Source organism: Sinohyriopsis cumingii, chromosome 7, assembly GCF_028554795.1.
Source record: "Sinohyriopsis cumingii isolate HCF-2022 chromosome 7, ASM2855479v2, whole genome shotgun sequence".
NCBI lineage: Eukaryota > Metazoa > Mollusca > Bivalvia > Unionida > Unionidae > Sinohyriopsis > Sinohyriopsis cumingii.
Genome location: NC_142967.1, coordinates 136,611,885 through 136,635,299, shown reverse-complemented (window position 1 = coordinate 136,635,299; position 23,415 = coordinate 136,611,885). Strand labels below are relative to the sequence as shown.

The following is a 23,415-nucleotide window of genomic DNA, read 5'->3' as shown; positions in this document are numbered from 1 at the left end:
CAAGAAAAAGTAGAAAGTGGACATGCATTCGAAACTTATTAAAACATCCATGAGCTGTCACTACTCGGATTTCAAACTTTAATATGAGGATTTATCCATATTGCAGTTTTAAGAAAATCCCCCGAGTTCTCTGTAGTAAATGTATTGTGTAATTCAATATATGCTGCAAAGGCAACAGTTTATAATGAATTCAAAGTATTTCTCACATTTGTCATAACATCTATGCACATATCACCGCGAATTATGCAAAAAAGTCGGTGGTACAGGACTTTGTGCGTAGTATACATACTCACATGGTTGAGATGGTATGGGAGTCGGTACATGCAGGCAAGGCGATAGGTGCTGTATAACAGCGGACCCGAGAGAGAGAGAGAGAGAGAAACGGATTTACAAATGTTATAAATGACTGGAAAATTGGACTTGCCCTTGGAAAATCTTAGCTTGTCCCAGATATAATGTTCCAGCTTGAGTACAACAATAAGATAAAAATATGGTATATTTGTAGGAAATCGCGTTATTTTTATTGAATACTAATATGGTATATTTGTAGGAAATCGCGTTATATTTATTGAATACTAATATGGTATATTTGTAGGAAATCGCGTTATATTTCTTTAAATTTTTGTTTTGTTTGAGCATCTATTGGGCACCATACAACCATATGCCGATAATTACAGTTTTATATATATATATATATATATATATATATATATATATATATATATATATATATATATATATATATATATATATATATATATATATATATATATATATATATATATATATATATATATATATATATATAAAGAGAGAGAATTTGGGATTTCTAGCGTAGCTTTAACAATTGTTCAGACATATCGCTACGATGTCTGCATGGTGGCAGTTTATAGTGCTGTATAGCGCTTGGATATCATGCCGCAGACATGTAGCATGATATCCCACCCTGTCATATTATCCCGACACCAGGTCGACAAGTCCTAACACTGACCTCTTAGCGTCAAGCGAGGCAGCTGCTAGTATCATTTTCCTAAGTCTGGTATGACTCGGCCGGCGTTCGATCTCACGACCTCCCGCATCCGAGGCGGACCGTTGAACCAGAGAGAGAGATCGAGAGATGAAGAGATCAAAGCAAGAATGTTTGTAATGATTAATTTATTCACAAAGTTCATGGATTTGTGAACACTCATTTTATAAATTAATATAACGATTATCTTGTAGTCACCTTGAACTCGGCCACCTGCATCAAAATATTTGACAGATACCTTCCCCCGTATAAAAAAATAAAAGTGTTTATATGTAAGTGTATTCCTCTAATGTGTGATGTTTATTTATTTTAGGAAAAGAATTTTGAAACAAATTTTTTAAAATTAGAAATCTTTTGTTGGGGTATTTTTAAAATTTCCCTAGTGTAATCTATAGGGTTGTTCATCCGAGATAGGGTTTTTACTCACCTTACTCGAAATTCCTTCCCTAGTTTTGTAGTTGACCTTTGCCATAGGTCTCCTATGTCCCATGTATGCTATGTGTATATATGCTATATTGTATGTGTGCTATAAAGTTTTTGTGTGCGGACGGCATAGATATATCAAATTTAAAAGCCAGGTGTATTATTTTTCTCATTGGGTGAAAAGAAGCTTCAATGATGTTTTTGTTGGTTTACCTTTTGCTATTAATTTTGAAGTGTTGACGAGAAATCGGTGCGTTATTTTGAAACATAAATCCTAGTGTTTCATGTATGTAGTTGTGTGTGTCGTTTCTCGTTTTGATCTTAAAATGAGACCGGCTGTACTCGAGCGAAGGTCCATACCTCTTTTTTATTGTGTGTATTTCTCCTGGCTCTTAATTATTTATTCATCAAAAATCAAAAAGTTTGTTATTAATTCCCACTAGGGGGAATAAACTATACAGTGAGGGAGCTGTATAGTTAAGGATAGAGACTAGTAAGTAGAGCGTTAGGGTCCTATTTCCCTCTTTTGTGTTTGTATGCTTATATTCTATATGGAGTGGTTTTCCCAGCTCTTTCATAGGCCTGTTCACTTCGCGTGGCGCATTGTGACATAGCCTCATGACGTTATTACTGTGTACTTTCCCCATATAGGTTCCCTGTTCCCTTCCCTCTAATTCTATATGACTAATTATTTAAAGAATTTTTTTGTGCTAAATTGTTACTATAATTTATTGTTTTGCTTCAATATTGAGTGCAGGCATGATTTAAGGCCAGGGGGTGAGTATGGGGGCCATGGTCCATTCGAGCGACTATCCTTAAGGGGTAGTCATCCATTGCCCCCTACCGTCCCTCCCCCTTTCGACCCCTTGCCCTCAGTTATTGCCCTATCACAATTATTTGGCCGCATACCCTCATTGTTTCTACAATATAATCTGTTACTTGATATAGCTTTTTGTTTAATTAAAATTCCCGTCTAGATATATAATTTTATTTTTATTTTTATACTTGTCTGCTTCACAAATTTTCGCTATTAACTTCAGTCTCCTTGTCTTCCTCACTTCGCATTGCACCATGGTATGTGTCTTACTGAAGAAAGCGTCTTTTGCACAGTGGACATTTTGGCGGTACTGTGACCATATGCCGTCTCACTGCGACCTCTCCTGTCAACCATGCATCGTGCATGTATTTGAAGCAGAGGCTTTGTATTTTGAGGGAACCTAGATAGACCCAGTGCCCCCAGGCTCTTTCCCAATTGATATGAATGTTCCTTTGTTCTACCTTACTTTTAATTTTCTTTGTAATTGTTTCCCTAACCCACTTGTAGGTAAGTTTTTCATTTAAATCCCATAGCTCTTTATTATCCATAAATTTATGTAAAAATTCTTTAATATTCCTGAATTTCCTTGGTGCTTCTAGTTTTTAACTAAATTATTGTTCTGGTAAATATCTTTTCTATTTCTCGTACTATAACCAAACCAGTAGATATAGATCCCTTCCCATGGTACTTCTGGTTCTGAGTGTATTCTTTTAAATCTGTTTAAAATGTTTGCGCACTTGGTTAGTATTGGACTGGATATTGCCAGCCCCCCCCCCCTTTTTTTTTCCCTTGCTCAGTACAAAGTTTCCTTATTTACATAGTGCGTTTTAAATCCCATATATAATTTACAATTTGATTATCGATTTTTTTGTAGCATCTTGTTCTCTCTATCAGTAGATTTTATAATGAAATTTATATTGGCGTACGTATATGTTTTGGCCACTTGGGCCCGTTCCATGAGTCATAATGGCGTAAGCGACCAGTTTTCCACATTTTCCTTTATCTTTTCGTACGTTTTGTTACAGTTTTCTTTCTCTCCTCTTCTTCCAAATTATATCCCAAGTGCTTTGACCTTGTTCTTATCTTTAATTAATTGTGGGGTAATCCAGGGTGGTTCCCCCACCAGTACCCTATTTTTAAAATTTCCGTTTTGTCATGATTGATTTTAGACCCTGCGGCTTTTCTAAAATCTTCGAATTCTTTTTCAGAATGTTTACATGAGTTTGGGTCTTGTATAAAGTTTGTACAATCATCAGCGTGCTGCAGCATTTTTACCTCTTCCTTAATGTTTGGAACTTTTATACCTTCAACCCTTTTATTAGTTCTTATTCTTATACTTAGTAGTTCTATTGCTATTATATATAATAGCATAGATAGTACGCATCCTTGCCTCATTGATCTATTAATCTCAAATTGCTCCGTGCGTTTTCCATTTACCTGTACTCTTGAGTTTATTTTATTATACAGAATTTTAGTCCATTTCTGAAAATTGTTTCCAAAATCAAATTTTTCTAAAACATTCTTTATATAGTTATGTTCTAATCTGTCGAAGGCTTTTTCTTGGTCGAAAAGTACCATAACATCTTTTTGTCCGCATTCGTTTATATAATCTATGGCTGTCCTAATGCTTAAAATGTTGTTTTGAATATCTCTTCTATTTGCCCCGGCATGTCTGAGTTTTGTTAATTATCCTATTCATCCCTTTTCTCATCCTTTCTGCTAAAATCTTACTTAAAATTTTATAGTCTGTATTCAGGAGGGAGATGGGCCTCCAGTTTATTAGGTCATCCCGTTCTCCCGTCCCTTTATATATTAATGTTATAATTCCCTCTCTCATGATTTTTGTCATAGTATCGTTTCTTAGTAAAATATTATTAAATAACCATTCTAGTATTGGTGACAACTTTCCGCAGAATCTATAATAGAATTCCGCAGAGAGTTCATTTCCACCTGGGGATTTCCCTTTTGTTAGCTTTTTTTTTTATAGCATTGGCGATTTCTTTAGTGGAGATGAAATCAGCACATAAGTCTTTATGTTCTGATGATATCATCTCGCACTGAACATCTTTTAGGTATTCTTCTATCGTCTTCTCTTCAATATTTAGTGACTTATGCAAATTAGTGTGAAAGTTTTTTTATATGGTTTAAGATTTTATTTTTGTCCGTCGTTATTTCATTATTGTCCAATTTCAGACTTTCCATACATTCCCTCCCTCTTCTTAATTCGTCCCGTTTGTAAAGTCCTTCTGCTTTTTTATATATGTGTGTAAATTTTTCCGCTCTAATTTCCCTCTTCTTTTGTTCCTCCTCTAGTATTTTGTTTAATCTTTCATTTAGTTTATTTTTAATTTCTAACGTGATTTCTTCCTGCAATTTCCTCTTTATCTCCTCTTTCTCCATCCTTGCTTCTCTATTCTTATTTTTGAATATTTTATTGCTTTGCTTTTGAAAGTCCTTTTTTAAATTGCCCCATTCTATAATGATATCCCTGTTTTCTTCTTCTAAGAATTTTTTAATTTCTTCCCTAATTTCCTTGTTAAAATCTGGACCGTCTAGTACTCTGTTGTTGACTTTCCAGCTGCCTCTACACCATTTGTTTTTGTTTTTTAACTCAATTTCTAGATATATAAGTTTGTGGTCAGATACTTTGAAATCCATGATTCCTGCTTTTTTATAGATATTATTTTTAAAATTTGTACATAAGAATTTGTCTAGTCTGCTACCTTTATTCAATTTATATTCATATGTAAATTCTCTTCTAGGTAAATTCAATCGTCTTTATATATCCACAAAATTATGTTTTTTAATAAAATTTTCTGTTTCTTGCCTAAATCTTAAATCATTTATAGTTAAGGTTCCTACTCTGTCTATATTGTCCCCCACCCAATTAAAATCTCCTCCTAATATAAGATTATCTATTGTACATTTTTCTAAGTATTTAGATAATTTATCTAAAAATTGCTGCATCTGGTACTTATTTCCCGGCATATATAAAATATATATATATATATATATATAATGTGTACCTTCCATTATAATATGTAACATTCTCCCATTAAAAAATCTCCTTCCTGCTTTCTCTCCCATTTAACACCCTTTTTATTTTTTATTATTGTCGCCATCCCAACCCCCCTTAAATCTTTCCCTGTAAAATCATTTAATTGTATAATCCAGTTTAGTTTTTCCTCACATAAGGACATAATTTCTTTTGTGAAACCATTATGAGTTTCTTGGATAAACATTATATCATAATTCAGGCTATTGCTAAGTTTTAATATTTTATTCCTGTTTACCCCATTCACATTTATTGACAAAAGACGGAAGTTTTTTCCTTCCATTTTTTTGTCTTTCCTCCAGGCCGCCGCATTATTTGTTGCATTTAAATCTGTTTAACGTAAACTATTGAGTATTATATTAAGTATATGTATTGTAACAACCTGCCTTTAGGGTATGCATGCGTGTATACGGTAAACATTATTCAAGCCGCCCAATTCGGTCTAGATTTAAAAAAATAATAATAATTATAAATCAGTGCATTAGCAGTGAATTGCTCAAATGAGTTGACATTACTATTTTCTAGGATCCTTTGTTTGTTTACTTGTCGATTAATAGTTAGCTGGTATAGTCTACATGTTTTTGTGATAGCGAAAATAGGGAGTATCATGCCGGCTTCTGGCATCCTTGATAGTTCGATTAATGACTATTTCTAGTTAACCGCTTAAGACTGTACAGTACATACTCAATGTATTTATAGTCAATGATGTTTCATTTGTATATGTCATCGCATTTAAATTTGTTTTTCCTTTTCTTTTTTTCTTTGGTACATATACATGTTGACTACCCTGTCATGCGGTCTACCTCGGTAATATTGTAAGAGTCCATAACACGGTTTCCGAACCATTGTTACGAGCGACAGACTAACACGGTATGTGGGTATGTGCCGCGAAATACAAAACTGATTTTTTTTCTTCTTTTTTACTTAGGGCAATTCAATCGCAATGTAGTAATGTGAAAAATATCCAGCTGGTAACTTCTATAAATAATCATTGTGAAAATTGACTAAATATACACATGCAATACTGGCTCATGCTGGTTTGAATATTCCAACAAAAATTGTGGGTTTTGCTAGAACTGTGGGTTTTGTGGGCTTTGTTGGTTGTGGGTTTTGTCAGGAGTATATAAGGCTTTGTGGGCTGTTTGAGGGAGTTCAGTCAACTAGCAGCCATCAAACTAGAAACATCACAGTTATTGTGATTTTTTTTTTATCTTTTATTTTTTTTGTTTAGTTTATTAGAGAATTATGTAACTTTAGGCAATATTTTGGACAGTAAATTTTTGTTAAAGTTTTTTTAAAGTACAAATCAATTTTTTATTTAAGTTATTCTTTATTTATTTTTAATTCCTTTCTCTCTTCCAAATTATATGCATTCTGCTCATTTCTAATTTATTTTTACAAGCAAACTAGGTATTGTTATATCATTTATTATTTGAAACTCAGTTATATGGTCAAGTGAGTGTTGTCCTCACAGACCAATACTTTTATTTATTTATTTTCTTTAATTAGTTTTATGAAGCTAAAGACATACAGAGAAATTTCTCTATATTACAAATATATAATTCCTTTTTCTTAAATTATAAATCAACAAAGTTCTTAGGAAATAAAATGTCTAAGTCATCGTGAGTGTTTTCCTCACCGACTTGACATTCTAAATTCAATTTAACAATACTTGATTATTCTAGCAATCTATAAAACATAAGTTATGTGTCTATTTTATAATTTACTAGTTGTCTAAGTCATTGTGAGTGCTTTCCTCACCGACTTGACATTCTAAATTCAATTCAACAATACTTGATTATTCTAGCAATCTAAAAAATATAAGTTATGTTTCTGTTTTATAATGTATTAGTCATTGTGAGTGACCGCTCCGGTGGTCTAGTGGTTAGAGCGTCCGCCTCGGATGCGGGAGGTCGTGGGTTCGATCCCCGGCCGAGTCATACCAAAGACTTACAAAAATGGTACTAACCGCTGCCTCGCTTGGCGCTCAGCAATAAGAGGTTAGTGTTAGGACTGGTCGGCCTGGTGTCAGGATAATGTGACTAGGTGGGACATCATGCTACATGTCTGAGGCATGATGCCCCAGTGCTAGGCATCACTATAAACTGTCACACTGCAGACATCGTAGCGATATGACTGAAACATTGTTAAAGCTACGTTAAAAATCCATATCACACACACATTGTGAGTGTTTTCCTCACCGACTTGACAGCCAATTTACTTCCATCTATACCAATTCACTTCAAATAAGTATTATGCTATAGTTGAAGTGCAAAGTCAAGCAAGTATTTTCCTTGCAGATTTTTACATTTCACAATTACAATCAAGTCATAGTTTCTCTTCTGTAGTAAACTTTATTGCAACTAAATCCACATATGGTAACTCTAATATAATTTTCACTCATCAGAAGAAATAATATAATCAACTAATAGTATAGTGCTAATGTGTACCCTGACCTTGCATGAAATTATCATATACCATACTGTACCTCCAAACAATGATAGTATTTGGCTTAGTACAAAAACAACAAGACTGTCATGGTTATGAACTGACTTTGTTCATTGTTTCTGAATAAATGAATCATCTTGTGTTATGGTTGAAAAGAAATCAAGAGTTCGAGTTTACTCCATCCCACCCTCCATAGTCAGCTGATAAGAAGCATACTCATCCCTGGTGCGATACTCCAATATAGTAATATCAGGACCTAGCTCGGTCGTTACAGTATTTAAGTAAGTTCTAGTTTGTTTAAATTTCTGAGCGGGCACTGGATCCCCCTACTGTGCTATTTGATGGCGTGTCTGTCGACACTTCTTCAGTGTTAATTGTCATGTCCGTTGTATTTTCCGTGTCCATATTCGTGTCCATTGTGTCTTTGGTCTGTTTTGTGTCGTCCGTTTTGCTGTCGTCCTCGTTTTCAGTTTCAAATTCTTCGCTTTCACTTTCGTCTTTATTGTCGCTGTCGTATTCTATTGGTTCAGCGTCGCTTTCGATTGTTTTTTCTGGTCGTTTCTTTTTCAGTTTCATTTCCATCACTTTGGCTTCATTTTTCTCATCGGCCGTTTTCGGGGCGTCAGTGTCTGTTTCCTCTCTTAATCCTTCTTATGAGGAACTCGATCTCGCTTTCCTTTTTTTTAAACTTTTATGGCAGTGGGGTGGAGGTCAGGGGCCCCATACCATAAAATCCTGTTTTCTCCCCTTCCTCCTGTCCCTCTTCATGTGGGGCAATTTCTGCCTCTCGTAGGATTGTAAACCTATTACTAAGTTCGAATTGCCCTTTGTGTGGGGTTTGAAGTCTCCCAGTCTTGTTGGGGCTAAGATAGTTGACCCACTCAGGGGTTATTTGTGAGTTATCTAACCTTGAAGTATTTATTGGTGGCAGTGCTATCACTGTTTCCAAGTTCCTCTGCTCAGTGTTTGCAATGGTCTTATCACATTCCTGCCCGATTTATGAGATTAAATTTCCTATTTGGGTGTTAATCTCCATTTCTTGGGGTCTGACATTTGATGCCACCTTACTTGCGTAACTATTTCCTGTAGGTTGGTATGTACAGTCTTTTGGAGCATGTCCTGTTTGATTGCATTTATGGCATTTTCTATGAAACTCGCTCCCCCTATACCAGCTCCTGAGCCGAAAGCCCATGACATAACAGTTTGTCGGTATTTTTTGGCTTCTTCTCTTGAGACCAGCAGGATTCTCACTTCTGATTTTATTGGCCCTAAGCCCCATACAGTCGCCATCTTGTGTGTTTTTACTTTTCTGTGTAGTTTGGTTTCCAGTTTCGTAATCAATTCTTATGTATCTATTTCCAAAGGGAGACCTGAGACATACACTTCCGTCAGTTTTTGCTCTATTTCCCTTACAAAGGGCGGTGTTTGTCCTATGTTTGCTTTTACGCCCTTAATTTCTAGAGCGTCCATTGTTAGTAGGGGAGTGTCATGTTGCTTGGGATATAACACATATTTGTTATACCCCGCGTTTTGTAGTCCGTCTATTTGCCAATATCTATTCATAATACATTAAGGGCAGTTAATGTTTCTCCTTGTTAAGAAACTGTAGGGGCATTGCCAAAATCTATAGTTTGACACCCGTGTGGGTGGTATGCTAACAGCATTTTGTCCTCTACTCTTGTTTTAAAATAGGTGCTGAGTTTTGTACCACTGTTTTGTTTTTAGTACCCCTACCCCTAGCTCTATTTCTCTCTGTTATATTTCTAGATTGATCCCTGTACTAGGTATTGTGTCTACTGCACCAAGCTCTAAGTTTCCTTGTTTCATTCCAGTGATAATCCCTGAGTTTTCTTCACTAGGGTCTCACACTACTGTTTATGCTATTACCTAGTATAACTTTGACTAATCTAGAAAAAGTAGGCGGTCAGCCTATCCCAATTGATGAACAAAATAAACAAAAATGTGCATAAACAAACAAAGGAAAAATTATAGTCCCTATGGGATTAAAGTTACAATTGCAAAATAAACAAAAACATTAAAAAAATAAAATAAAAAATAAAAAGTGAGGGAAAAAAGTGCAAAGAAAGCAATTTCAGAGTATTACCCGCAGCTTTCTAGATGCCTGGCATGTTGTTTTTCCATTGAATTATTTGAGAGCGCTTATATTTGTCCACTTTATTGCCTGCCTAGCAGTATGTATTGTATCTCTTGTACTTATCAGGCAAGTAAAGATATCATAATCGCCACTTGCAGGTACTACTGTTCTTAAATCAATCATCCTTGCTAGTTAATCGTTGAAGACGAGTGCCTTTTTTCCAAACACACACCTATCAAAGAACTCTTACGAGTTGTGTTTTTAACATTCGACACCTATTTAACATAAAATTGGCGACATGCCTAAAAACAGTCATTGAAAAGCCTTGGTTTAGAGTTGCCAATCTGACAAATTGCCCACGGCTAACATAGGACCTGAAAGTCGGCGAATCTCTGATACGTATAAATATTATGATTACAATGTAACTTATAAGTTAAGGCATAACTATTTATTCCGTATTCGTCAAAACTTGCTTTAAATAGTAAACATTCACATTATCACGTCTGAGCAAGAGAATTTGAGGGTGGCCTTGACAGTAATTGCATGATGGAAATGACACATATAATAGATGAAAAGAAACTGAAACCAGGTATACAGAAGATGGATGCGCTACATATGACTCTAAATAAACGTGTTGATATATGAATTGTGACGAGATCACAGGGTATAGAACTTGCAGAATATAAAACATTAGGAACATAACACGAGCCCTTAATTAAATGTTTTGTATCTTGTATCTAACTCTCAATTTTTAGACTTGCCCTTGGCTTGGGCAAGTAATTTTCAAATTTGAGCTTGCCCGAAATGAATTTGAGCACGTCCCGGTAGTCGGGCAAGTGTATTTGTAACCCCTAATATTTTTGTATGAGCGCGGGTCCACAAATAATGAATCGCGAGCCTGTAGTTGGATTGTCGGATGTGGACAACCCACGATTAATAAAGCTGGTAATATAGATCAATAAATAAAATATATTATATCCGTGCTTGCTGAAGATGGTGGAATTTGTTAGTACAAACAAAACGTTAAATATAGTTGCCATGCAGAGAAGCAAATTATTCCAAAGCGTTTAAAATGCAATTAGAAACCATTAAAGAAATACTATTTCCGGTTGATGTTAAGGGCCTTGTTAATACATTAACAATAGTACTAAACAATGCTGCTGCCACCATTTTAGCAAAGATGAACTAATAATCAGCAATAGTTTTTAAAACTATTTTGAATTTATCAATTAATCGTCTATCGCTACTTCCCCCACCCCACCCCACCTCCAACACAAATCTCCAACATGACCGCCCCCGAGTGAACATCCATTTCAACCTTTAACCAAATTGCAATTCTTTATATTTTGGACCAAATGTTATTAACAGTATCTATAAGGCAATTTATATTTCTGTTAAATGGTTAATTATTTCTGTTGTTTGACTTTTCTCAACTTTATCTTTCTATCTGAATCATTGCATGAAGGTTTCCTAGCTGGAGCTATTTATTTAACACTAACTTCATTTTCCTCATATTATGGTTCAGCAAGTCAATATCTGTTCTCATTGATCAAATTTCTGAATTTACAATATCAACAGCAGCCATGTCCATGTTATTTCCCTTTCTTCTCTCTCTCTCTCTCTCTCTCTCTCTCTCTCTCTCTCTCTCTCTATATATATATATATATATATATATATATATATATATATATATATATAATTCATGAACATTTCCTGCTTTCGTCAGATTTTTCAAGGTCTTTTATAGCTTTAGGATTCAATTCGTAGAATCAATATTTCCAGTTTTAAAATTCACATGTATTTCTGCTATGACATATATCAAACTTGTTTCATCAACATTATCTATTGTTTGCTGTCTGATAGCATTATCTTTAATTGTTATCATGTCTAATGGTGGATTTGTTTCTTCATATGTACATTCATATTCTTTTTCAAACCTATTATTTCAAAAAGTCTAACTCCACTTTTACTAGCTGTATACTTCATTGCGAATAGGTTTTAAATCTTAAGCAGTTGATCATTACGTTTACCAAGGTCTTCGTCATACATTGTTTTATGCATAATTTTAAGTGAGGTTTATGCACCTGTGCTCTTCTTTACGTAAGTTAAAATTATATATCTTCTTTGTATAGGTGATCATTATTATATTCATGAGCATGATCTCTGATAGTAGTATCAGTGATTAGGACCAGGGACAAGATCAGCATCAGGAATAATTCATATTTTTTGGATACTCTTTAAAAAGTTTTTTAACTGTGGAACGAAAACAACATGTCGCCATTTTACACTATTTGAATAAATCAAAATCAACTTGAAAAATAGCTTTCGGTAAGAATCTAAGATAGATATCTTATGTCTAAGATATAACTGGACCTTATGACTGTTTTTCATATGAAGACGATCTAACGGAACACACAAACAATAATTTAAAACTATTAGTAAATGAAACATACAAGGAAATAAGTGGTGAACACTAAACCGACAAGAAGTAAGATCAAAAGGATTGAACACAGATCAAGCTCGAATGTAAATGCTGGATCAACTAAAATTGAAGTTAGATCAGTTAGATAAGAAGTTAGATCAAAAGATTGAAGACAAATCAAGCTAGAATGCAAATGCTGGATCAACTGAAATTGCAAAGTCATTGTCAGGTTAAATCTTTAATGACTAAATTCTTTCATTGATAAATTAATCTGATTAAAGAAAGGTTGGAAAAGACTAGTCAATCACAAATGGAATTATATACTTTATTTTATTAAACACTAAGTTTTGGATTACTACTTTTACCTTAATAACCTCGAAGCACATTCATTTTAAAAACGAATGTGAGCGAAGCAAGCAAGTTCTAGAAGACCAGAACCTAGTCACAATTAAAGATCAGAAAGATATGTAAGATATTTGTAACTCGAAAATAACTTGAAGATAACTTAAATGTAACTTGAAGATAACTTGGAAGAAACTTGAATTTAGAGAAACTTTAATTGACTCGCAAAATAAGTGGAAGGAAATAAACAAGTTTTTGACATTAACACTGAAGAAAACTAAACGCTCTTAAATCAACAGAAAAGGTAAATCGGCAAAGATAAAAAAAGAAAAACTCAATATGCATATAGTTGAACTTGGTAAATAAATTAAAAAGCGCTCACAAGAATTTAAGAAAGTCTTACATGATGTATTACTTAATAGCTGGAGTTGCTATTAGATAAATGTGCTATATATATTAAAACAAAATTATCTAAAACAAATTAGTAACGAGGACTACAAAACTATCCTCAAAAGCTCCTAAGTTCAGTAAATCCATTTCCAGAAATGCTGTTGATTCATAGTAAAGTCATGAGTAAATTTAATAAACTTTTTATATTAATAAATTTCAAGTGCAAAGAACCATTGTTTACCATAGAGCGTTATAGATATAAATATGAGAATATATTTTAATGATGAATAATACAATTTTTTTTTGAACGTGTGCTGCACCACTATATTTGTCAGTTGAGGTATAACAAATATTGTTTGCAGTGTAATGCTTTTATCTTTATTACCGTATGCCTCGTCACATGGCTTTATTTCTTCACAAACAGGTTTAACAATTTATCTTAAATCCTCGTAAGATTTATCTATAACGTCATCTCCACTCGAAACTATTATTTTATACGCCTTGTATGAAGATTTGAGATAAAGGCAAGATCCTGATGGTATGTGTTTCGCTGTCCGTGACGTGTCTGACTCCCGACAGCTTCCTTAGTACTTATAGGCTGAACGAAAGATTTAAAAATCTCAACACAAAACAAAAGCACATGTAGTTGATTTTGGTAGGTTTTGAATATAACTATAGACCCACATTCGGCATTATGCATTTATAGGTTAATGCATTTGTATGGGAAAATATGAACGTATTTTCGGATGGATATACTGCACGACCTTGGAAGTGCAGTATATCCATCCGACAAAACCAGTTCCTATTTTCCCATACAAATGCAGTAACCTTTTTATTATATGCTCATTTTCTGATTCTACCTTAGGCTTAATTATATAAACAAAAATAAACTACAAGAAACAATGTAACTGAATGTATGCTGTATTCCAAACTAAATACACAAGCGCAGATTCATCATTACACATCAACAACATTATTAGTGCTCGCATAACTCCGCCCAGATACATCTGAACTTAGTCGGGCGCTAGACATAACTTTCGAAAGAAAATGGCGTTTTGGTCTACTTAAAATTGAAATTTAGAGTCATTTTGTGAATGAATGTGCATTGCAAGAGTTTTTCCATTTAGTCTGAAATGAATAGATTTTGGTATTTGTGTCGATTCTGCTAAATTTCGTGATAATGACTGGATTTATCTGTGTCAATTCTGCATGAAGTACATCTGATTTAAGCAGCGAGGGAGCAGCGTGTTGACATCTGCACGTGTATTTCTGTTCTGCCATTGAATGTTTGGAATCATAATGTGGGAAAAAATATGAAGTCTTTCAATTGTACTTATCAAAAAGACACCATCGAATATAATATTTATTTCATTTTGAGTGCAGTAAGGAGGATGTAATTGCACTTGGAATCAGTGGCGTCACTACGGTTGGTGTCACCCAGTGTGGTAACTCATGGTGTCACCCCCACGGACCTCCTCCCTGCACAAAACAATACAAAATTGTATAGACAGCCATGTGCAATAACTCATGGTGTCACCCCATGGACCTCCTTCCTGCACAAAATTTCAAAAAATGTATATACAGTCATTTTGGTGTCAACCCCTCTGATGGTGTCGTCCCTGCGGTCCGCACCACCCCGTAACCCCTAGTGATGCCACGGCTTGGAGTATAGTCGAAATTATGTATTGATTGGTGCTGTTTAAACCAAGTTATTACTTTCTACAACATTACGCTTGCGTATGGCACGTGTTGCTATATCATACATTGTTCTTACTTTCTACGCATTTCGATCTTTCAAAAGCAAACTCGTGTCCATTTTAAGATGGATCGCTTGCTCGACTTATGTTCCTGACCTTGAATAATAGCCGGTGAAACATTGTCAAAACAAAATGCAATGATATCTCACGATTGGCTAGTAAAGCCTGCCATGTGCTTTAATATGCAAAAGGGGGTGAGTGTTGGAATGCTGGAAGGCAATTACATTTTTTAAACTTCTAATTGGCGATTTTAATCAAGGGATTGCAGTTTGGTCAGAAATCACAAAGGTGGGTGGGTTGGGCTTATTATTATGGTGTAAGACGTTGGGATAGATAAAGCTTCACATAAAATAACCTGGTATTTGGGAGCCAAAAGTAGTCCAGAGAATTTACTCATGTATCACAATTCATAATCAGAATCACATGACCGTTTATATCCAATCAAACTGCAGAAAATTCTGCCCATTAATAACATTGGATGTTATGTACCATTCATCTTTTACTTTTTAGCATTTCTCAGTCTTGAAGATATATGTCATCTTGCTTGTCGTAGAGATAACTCCTTGTAAAATATTTATCAAAATTCTGTCCTTTAAGTCTTTTAGTTTATATACTATATTGCTTCCTAAAGTTATTTCTCTGATTATACCAATCTCTTCTGTGAAATTACGGAGACAGCCGTTAGTAAAAAAAAAAAGCTTTCACTTTCCGATCGTGACTTGTTCACCTATTCGTTGCCATCTGTTATTAGATAGTCAAATAAATAAATTCCTACTTTATATCAATTTTCTTCCTTGCTTGCTTCTATCAGCGACATGCATATATATCGATGATATGATCTATTGAATCTATCAATCAGATTTTGTAAAATGTATGCCCATTTTAGGGTTTCTATTCTTAAGACTTGGATTAAATCTTTCGGCAACAGACTCACCGAACGTTAGATTATAGAACTCTTTTTCTTCGTATATTTTCTCGAGTTTGACCTCATTATACAATTTCGTCATGCATTACACGTCGAAATAGTTCCGAGACATCAGTTTGATGTGAAACAAGTTTGTTCTTTGGTTACAATATTATGTATATAATTTGTGACGTGTGCTTAACATTTGGTCAGGATAGAAGTTCAAGTTTTGGCGTACCTGATTTTTGTAATGTTTCTTAAGATATTTACTAAACCTGGAGTTCTAGGCATTTATCTGTTTACCATTTTTCGAATGTTCTGGAAGGGAACTTGTTGAACAATTTGATGGAAGTTTTCCATTATTTTTTCAGAAATCTCTATTCCAACATAGCTCAAATGCAAAGGCATATAAGAGATGGTTGGTAAATGAATATTCATTCCTGTTTTATTATGACTCATTGAGAATCTTTGTTCCAAGTTAATAATTTTGTTCACATATAATTTGAGATGCATCACTTAATTGAAAATATTCATTGTAATTGAAAAGTGGTCATTGATTTTTGGACTAAAACCCTACTTCTGGATAATTGAGACCACATTAAAAGGCATACTGGATTGTATCATTGTGGTACATCAACACATTTAAGAATATTGGTACATGAACACATTTAAGAATATTGGTACATCAGTACTTTAATGAGTATTGAAATTCCTTCGGAAGAGTCTATAGTTTTGGACAATTTATAGAACATAGGATCACTTAGGATTTAATTCGTATTACTGTACGCATCTTTTAATTTTTCACTTTTTATTGTAGGGAAATAAATTGGTTGTTAAATTCTACTCAAAACTATTCGTTTCATTTCCTTTCTGTTACATAGTTGTGGAACATGATAGCATAACAGAGGAAATCGTTGTGAACATCATGAGTTGCAATCTTCAAATGTAAAAATCTATACATTAAAGAGAGATCTATGCATTCTTTTTTGGAGAAAGAGAGAGAATATATATACTATTGGTATATGAAACTGTGATCCACACATGGCACATTAAAACGCATATATAAAGATTTTTTCAACATTAGATTATATATTTCAACAGTGCGCTATCGCTGGTGATGAATTTCTACTGTTTAATCATTATCAATGTAATAAAATAACGATAAAAATAATAATACCCGTCTTCTAAATGAATTATAAATATAGTGCAAAACTTCATGGAAATTCTCCCCCTTCCCCCCTCTCTATTTCTAGATCTTCGTAGAATGATAACAGAGAAAATCTGTTAAAATACGAGTGTCGCTGATGTTCTTCTGTGACATGCGTAAATGTCGCTGGACCTTTGAAATGATTGAAAAATTTAATCACACGAAGAAACGGAAAGGGGAACGTTAGAGATGGAGGATATAAATAATTGTATGGTTGGTAACAATGTTAATTAAATTATAAGAATGACTTTAGTTAATCAATATGAATGAAAATAGAAGTTCAAAGACTAAAAGAAGCAACCTATAAATTTGCAAAGGAGACTGCGATTATTCGCAAAAGGTTAAGAACTATATTTTGTAGCAAACACGCTAGACAGGGCTTTGCAGATTTCATTCATTGCTTCAATACACAGTTGCTTGTAGTCAAACTTAACTTAATTGGAAATGCAAGCATGTGTATTTGTATTTGATATAAATAAAATACATACATAGTATAATAACTTTATTTTTGATATAATAGCGTTTTCAATGAAAGAAAACTCCACAAGCCTCGTTTCCTTTAAGTGAAATACACCCATCATCACACCCTGTTATATATATATATATATATGTCTGTGTGTGTGTTTGTGCGTGTGTGTGTAAAAAATTACATGTCCACGGAATTCATAATGTTGGGTCATATAGGTAAGACCATGCTGTAGTAAATTTAAAGCTCATCTATCAGAATATAAAGCCAGTAGGGTTCCGATGTTCTCATACTTCCTTTATTTTGCTTATATCAAATTCTATGATTTCCTGAATATATTGAGTCGAAGCATCTGACACCTGACACTGTTTGTAGATATAAATTCAATCAACATATTATATTTTTTTTAATCAATGTTTCATTAGAATTGTCCATCATACACCAGAATCGAATTCTTTCCTTTACTCATATCGACGCTTTTTCATTGCAGATTGAACTTTAATTCGAGTTCTTCGAGTTCCATACCTGCCTTCAACAAAACCTATTCAAATTGCATACATACATGTAAGTTTAAAGGCCAGGCACTATGTAGAGTTATTATCGCTCATAACTGTGTGTTTATGTTGACAAGGAAAACATGACATGATATTGAGTACATAATAGAACGCAACGCTAAAGCAACAAAATCAATGCCATACTTTCCGAATTAGATTTCTTTGCCTATGGTTTTATTTTACACTATTAAGATAATATTTGGATATACATATTCATTTGATTCTTTGCAAATAAACTATATTTCAATTCATAAGGTTTTCATTTTCTTAATACATGTAAAATATGTACACGAAAAATCTTCATAAAAGGGTTTTTACAAAGTAACAATTTCACTTGCATCTCGTTTCAGCAAGGAAGTTAAACCAAACTTCGTACGAAATGAATGTAATCTGTGATGAATGCACTAAACCGTGTCTTCCTCTTTCGAATACAGGTAACACTCGTGTACCTTTGAACAATGGCTTTGTCATATACTATCATAAATAAGCGAGAATTGGTAGTACAATGAAATGAACCAGGAAACAACCGCTTGAATTCTAAGAGCAAATACCAGCACATTTAGGTCAAATTAGCACGATTATATCGTCTGCTCTAATTTAATGTAACATTGTACGTGATACTTATTACATAATTCGAACCGGACAGCCCGAGCTGTCTTATTTCCACTGTAGATTGGGAGATTGTTCTGTTACAGATTGAAAACATAATCGTACATGTTAAAGAGGAAAGGACAAAGTCACATACAATCGAAGGATAAAAGAAAACTCATTCATACAAACTAACACGTACAAGAAATAATAATCGCACATATTCCGACAGAGTGGGTATCCATGTAGCCCTGGAATGTTTTATTTAAAGATGTTTCTCATATAAATTTCGTTTTTGCAATGTATTTGTCTCATAAAAATTATTTCCACACCATTTATATCTTTTTTAAAAACAATTCAACAGGTTACACTCTTTACGTAGAGGTTAATATTAATACTATTATTATGTATATGTTATTATGTATATGTATGTATATATACCGTCAGTGCCAGATCACCAACATGTGACACTATTTTCACAGAATTACTAGATTACAAAATGTTTATTGTAGACTATTTGTGAATTAATGAAAATAAAGGAGTAGTTTTCGCAAGTATGAATAAGAAAACTTAACAACACGTTACCATCCACGTTCTATATTGGTAAACCTAGCTCATTGAAGTGACTCCCAGCATTTTTATTTTTCTGAACGCTCTGGTTCACCATCTTAAAAAACACAACTTTTTCCAAAACAAAGATTCAGAAATAAACGTTATTTCAAAAAGTGAAGTAATTTATGAGCCTTAGGTTAGACTGAAAAAAAATCGAGCCCCTAAATCATGTAAACGTTTACCATCGATCCATACATTCAAACAAAACTACAAAAACCACTTAAATAGCAAAACCGTAAAGCAGTTAACCAAGAGAACAAATTTAGAAGACAGATCGTCATAGCAGATTTTTTTTTTAAATAGAGCAATTGAAAAGTTATTAACTTTTACTGAATACCTAATACACTGAATAATCCCATCAGTCACTTATTAAATTAGTAATGCATATAATAAATACATTAAATCAAATATCAAAGCTGAAATCCTCCAAGATAATTATATAGATAAAGGCTAGAGAGAAACAGAACAAATTCTAAATCAATTAAACATTATGAGGTCTTATTAAATTTTCCGACTTTAGCCATTTTACAAAAGTCATCCATTCAGTATTTCTAATGCGATTCTCTTAAAAATAAAGTTAAGCTGATAAATATTTTAGAAAGCAGGATTTCAGACTTAAAAATATAGAAAAAGAATTTTATAAAAAATAAATTCGGTGCACCCTACTCATGTCCTACAACTAACTTTCATTCCCATGTTAATAAAGAATAGCAAATGGATAAAAATATAAAAGTCTACTACACAAGAACGTATTCTTCATACAAAGCATTAAACATTTTTAATAGTTAGACTTTCAGATTTGACAGTGATGATTCAGTTAACTGATGTAATGCACAGTGTGAAATTAGTCTCTAGCAAAATAAAGAAAACCGAACAGTATGGATGATAACGTCAGAGGTGTAATATCTAATTAACATTTAGCATATCAAAGTATAGAAGAGTTAGTATAATCAATGTACAGGTTTCAGGTCTGCTTTCAAATGCAATACTGTTATCTAAATGTACCTTACCGTTACCTCGTGACTAAACTTTGTATCCAATAAATGATATTTGCCCTATTGTATGATGATGACTTTATTGCCTTGCCGAAACTGATATTCAGGGTCAAAATCTCTAAACAAATTAACAGAAATAATAAAACATATGGAAACTAAAGACCTAAAGAAGACCTAAATCATTGTTTTCGATAAATGGGGATATTTGAGAGAATACGAAAGTTTTGAGTTTGGTAATAGCCTCACAGAGACGTCTTAGTATAAACATTTTCGTTGTGCATTCTATGTAATCGAAATAACTCTAGCAGCTCAAGTAGTAAAGATATGTCATAATCTGACGTCTCGATCAAATAGCTTTGGTAAACTGTCAACAAAAGCTCTATTCCAAATATTATATTGTAAAATAGCGTCAATTTTGAATTAGGGTGCATAAATTTGGCTTACTATATTTAGAAATGGAAACATCCCTACAATGTTAAATGTCGGTAGATTTGGAAAAATATTTCCCGTGATGAAGAAATATACTATGTAAAAGATGATGTTCACTTTATTATTAACTTTGCGATGTGTAATAACTCGTGAAATGATTATTTACCTTAAAACATCTCGATCATTACGTTCTCTAATTGCATGCACAGAACCAGTAATAATATTAATCTCCCATATGGAATTAATTTCTTGTGTAGCAAATTCTATAAAATGTATGGACTCACTGTATTAGTCATAAAATTGCTCTGTTTCATGGTTGTACTGTTCTTTTGGTACTTGTATGTAGTTTGGGTCGACGGCCTTTGCTTTAGGAATAAAGATTATAATTATTAACAAAGATACTGATTAAAAGAAATTATTTATAAGTTGGATTAACTTTGTTATTCATCTTTATCCGACATGGGGACATATTAGTGGAGAAATGGAAGAATTAGGTTTATAATGGCAAATAAGAGCATACAATTTTAAATCAAAGCTTTGGAGACCCTCCACCAACTGATGTGGAAAGTACAAACAAACAACAATAAGGGCAAACTACAAACATTTAAAATTTTGATAATTAGCCAATGCTTAGTGTTTGCTTAAAATAAATTACATAATAACAAATACTATAGAAGACTATTTATATACCAATTTACTGAGCCTTCTCGTATCTTTTTGTATTGATCTATGTCGGAGAAATTTCTTTGTTGATAATTTCGGTCCTTGAAAAAGGGATCTATATAGTTTGACTAATTCAAAGAATTGATTAAATAGTCAAGAAATAGACCAATGCTAAATGTTTTGATATAATTAATAGAAGGAATAAAGGATAGACCGACAGATGAATCATTATAAATATATATATATATATATATATATATATATATATATATATATATATATATATATATATATATATATATATATATATAAATATATATATCGATTGTCCTACCTATTTTACGAAATGTTTATAGCATAAAGCTTATGATAGAAAAAGCTTGTAAGAGGGCTGAATAATCAGGATAATATATGGCATTGTACCCATTTTCGTCCAATGTTACGTATACACTAATGATGTCAAATTGATTATTGATAATTATTAAATGAAAAGAATGTATGTTCTTCTTGTGGAAACATCCATTAAATTCTCATTTATATACTGATTATAGATATGCGAACAAGCGTCAAATAGTAATTTATCTTCTTTGCTTATTGTTAGCTTATCATTCCTCATTTAAGTTTTATTTATTTATGTTTCGAGCCCTTAAGAGCACAATATCGATCAAAAAGATAAGTTACATCTGCAATAGTAGCAAAAATTGTGTCTTTTAGTATTTTTATGTCTCTGAATGTGGTTACGTAATGATGAAATAACGTTAATTAATTTATTGAAATTATTAATCAAATAAGGAAAGCATTTAATTATTAATTATCTCCATTTTAAGTATAGGATGGGTTCCATTTCAGAATCAGGTTGTTCCGAATGGTCTGCTTGGTCCAGTTGTTCTGTAACCTGTGGTAATGGTACACAGACTAGAGTGAAACTTTGCAAGGGGACTAACTGCATAGTGAAAGCTCAATTTGACACCATCAAATGTAATGTAACCCGGGAATGCCAAGGTAAATCGTTTTAAATGCTATTTTATAAGTACATTTCAATAACCACATATGAACCTAACAGTTGTGCAAAAATAGGCTTGATAACACCAAGGGACTGTCTAGATCTTGGACAAGCTCTTGTTGTTTTTAGAGCTTTTTGCTGAAGTTAGCTTCTTAACTGCTTGTGACTGTAAATGAAACTCTGCAAGGTTAGTACTTTTTTTTCCAAGTGATTCGTTACAAACCACCCACCACTGGACTGTGTGATAAAATTCTTTTCTGTGGAATACCGTCTTCACTAGAATTGTAGTTTTACTGCTGCTTGGCACGAAAGCTTTCTTGATACTTCCATGGGATGCATAAACGGATAGATAGATAGATAGATAGATAGATAGATACATAGATAATATTTCGAAGTGATTTGGGTATCTAGAACTGTATTTGTACCTCCAATATACAGGAAATAATTCACAGTTGAACATTGATTTCCACAGAGGGAAAAATTGTTCAAAATATTGCTTTAAACTTTGATCTTTACTTCTTATATCACGGGCTATCAAGTGGGCAATTTTGTTTCCTTAAAGTCTGAAGCAAATAAAAAGAACTTGAAAGGAAAAATAACGGGAATGCTCAAAAAGGTCCTAAAATGAAAGTTTACTTCACGTAACGACGTTAATCACAAACATATTTCGTCATGTTTGTGCGCGTTAACCACACTCAATATACGTTTCATGTAGGTTTGAATACTTGTAAATAGATACAAGAAGAAAGTGTTACATTCCTTCAAAATGCTTAAAAACCCATATACAACCACTTTCAACCACCCTCTTCCATCTGCAACTCGATGGTGTGAAACAATTATAATATAGACTAGATCTTAATACTATTTAAGCAGGTAATGTGTCGCAACATTATAATTATTCCTCGAATAAATTAGATCACAACTGATATAACCCAGAGAGAAGGATGCAATTTTATCCCTTTATTTCATATGATGGTGACATATGGTTTTCGGGCTTAGCATACATTCGAAAATGGTACAATGTTTTCGCTGACTGGCAATATTAGTGTACCTTCTGAAAATAATGGACCTTTTCATAAATTGGCCATAAGCGTTTTAGACATTATCATTTACATTTTCTTCTCAGATAATAAATCAAAGAAAGGTTAATAGGTATAATAGCAACGTTACCATTATTTTCCATATCAGACCCGTTTGTCCCGCCCACATATGCAATTC

At 33.3% G+C, this 23,415-nt stretch overlaps 1 protein-coding gene across 3 annotated transcripts in view; it reads left to right on the top strand.

The window, feature by feature from the left end:
• LOC149796208 (uncharacterized) overlaps positions 1 to 23,415 on the top strand; it is a 70,571-nt gene that overhangs the window by 30,839 nt on the left and 16,317 nt on the right. For 2 of the 3 annotated variants that reach the window (XM_089966159.1, XM_089966158.1), the window contains exons 4-6: positions 17,844 to 17,917; positions 18,258 to 18,341; positions 22,044 to 22,196. In XM_089966159.1, coding sequence (XP_089822285.1) covers positions 17,844 to 17,917; positions 18,258 to 18,341; positions 22,044 to 22,196 — 311 coding nt within the window. Of the gene's footprint in view, positions 1 to 6,064; positions 6,193 to 17,843; positions 17,918 to 18,257; positions 18,342 to 22,043; positions 22,197 to 23,415 lie in introns of those variants that run through there. The other variant, XM_089966160.1, reaches the window with a different exon arrangement.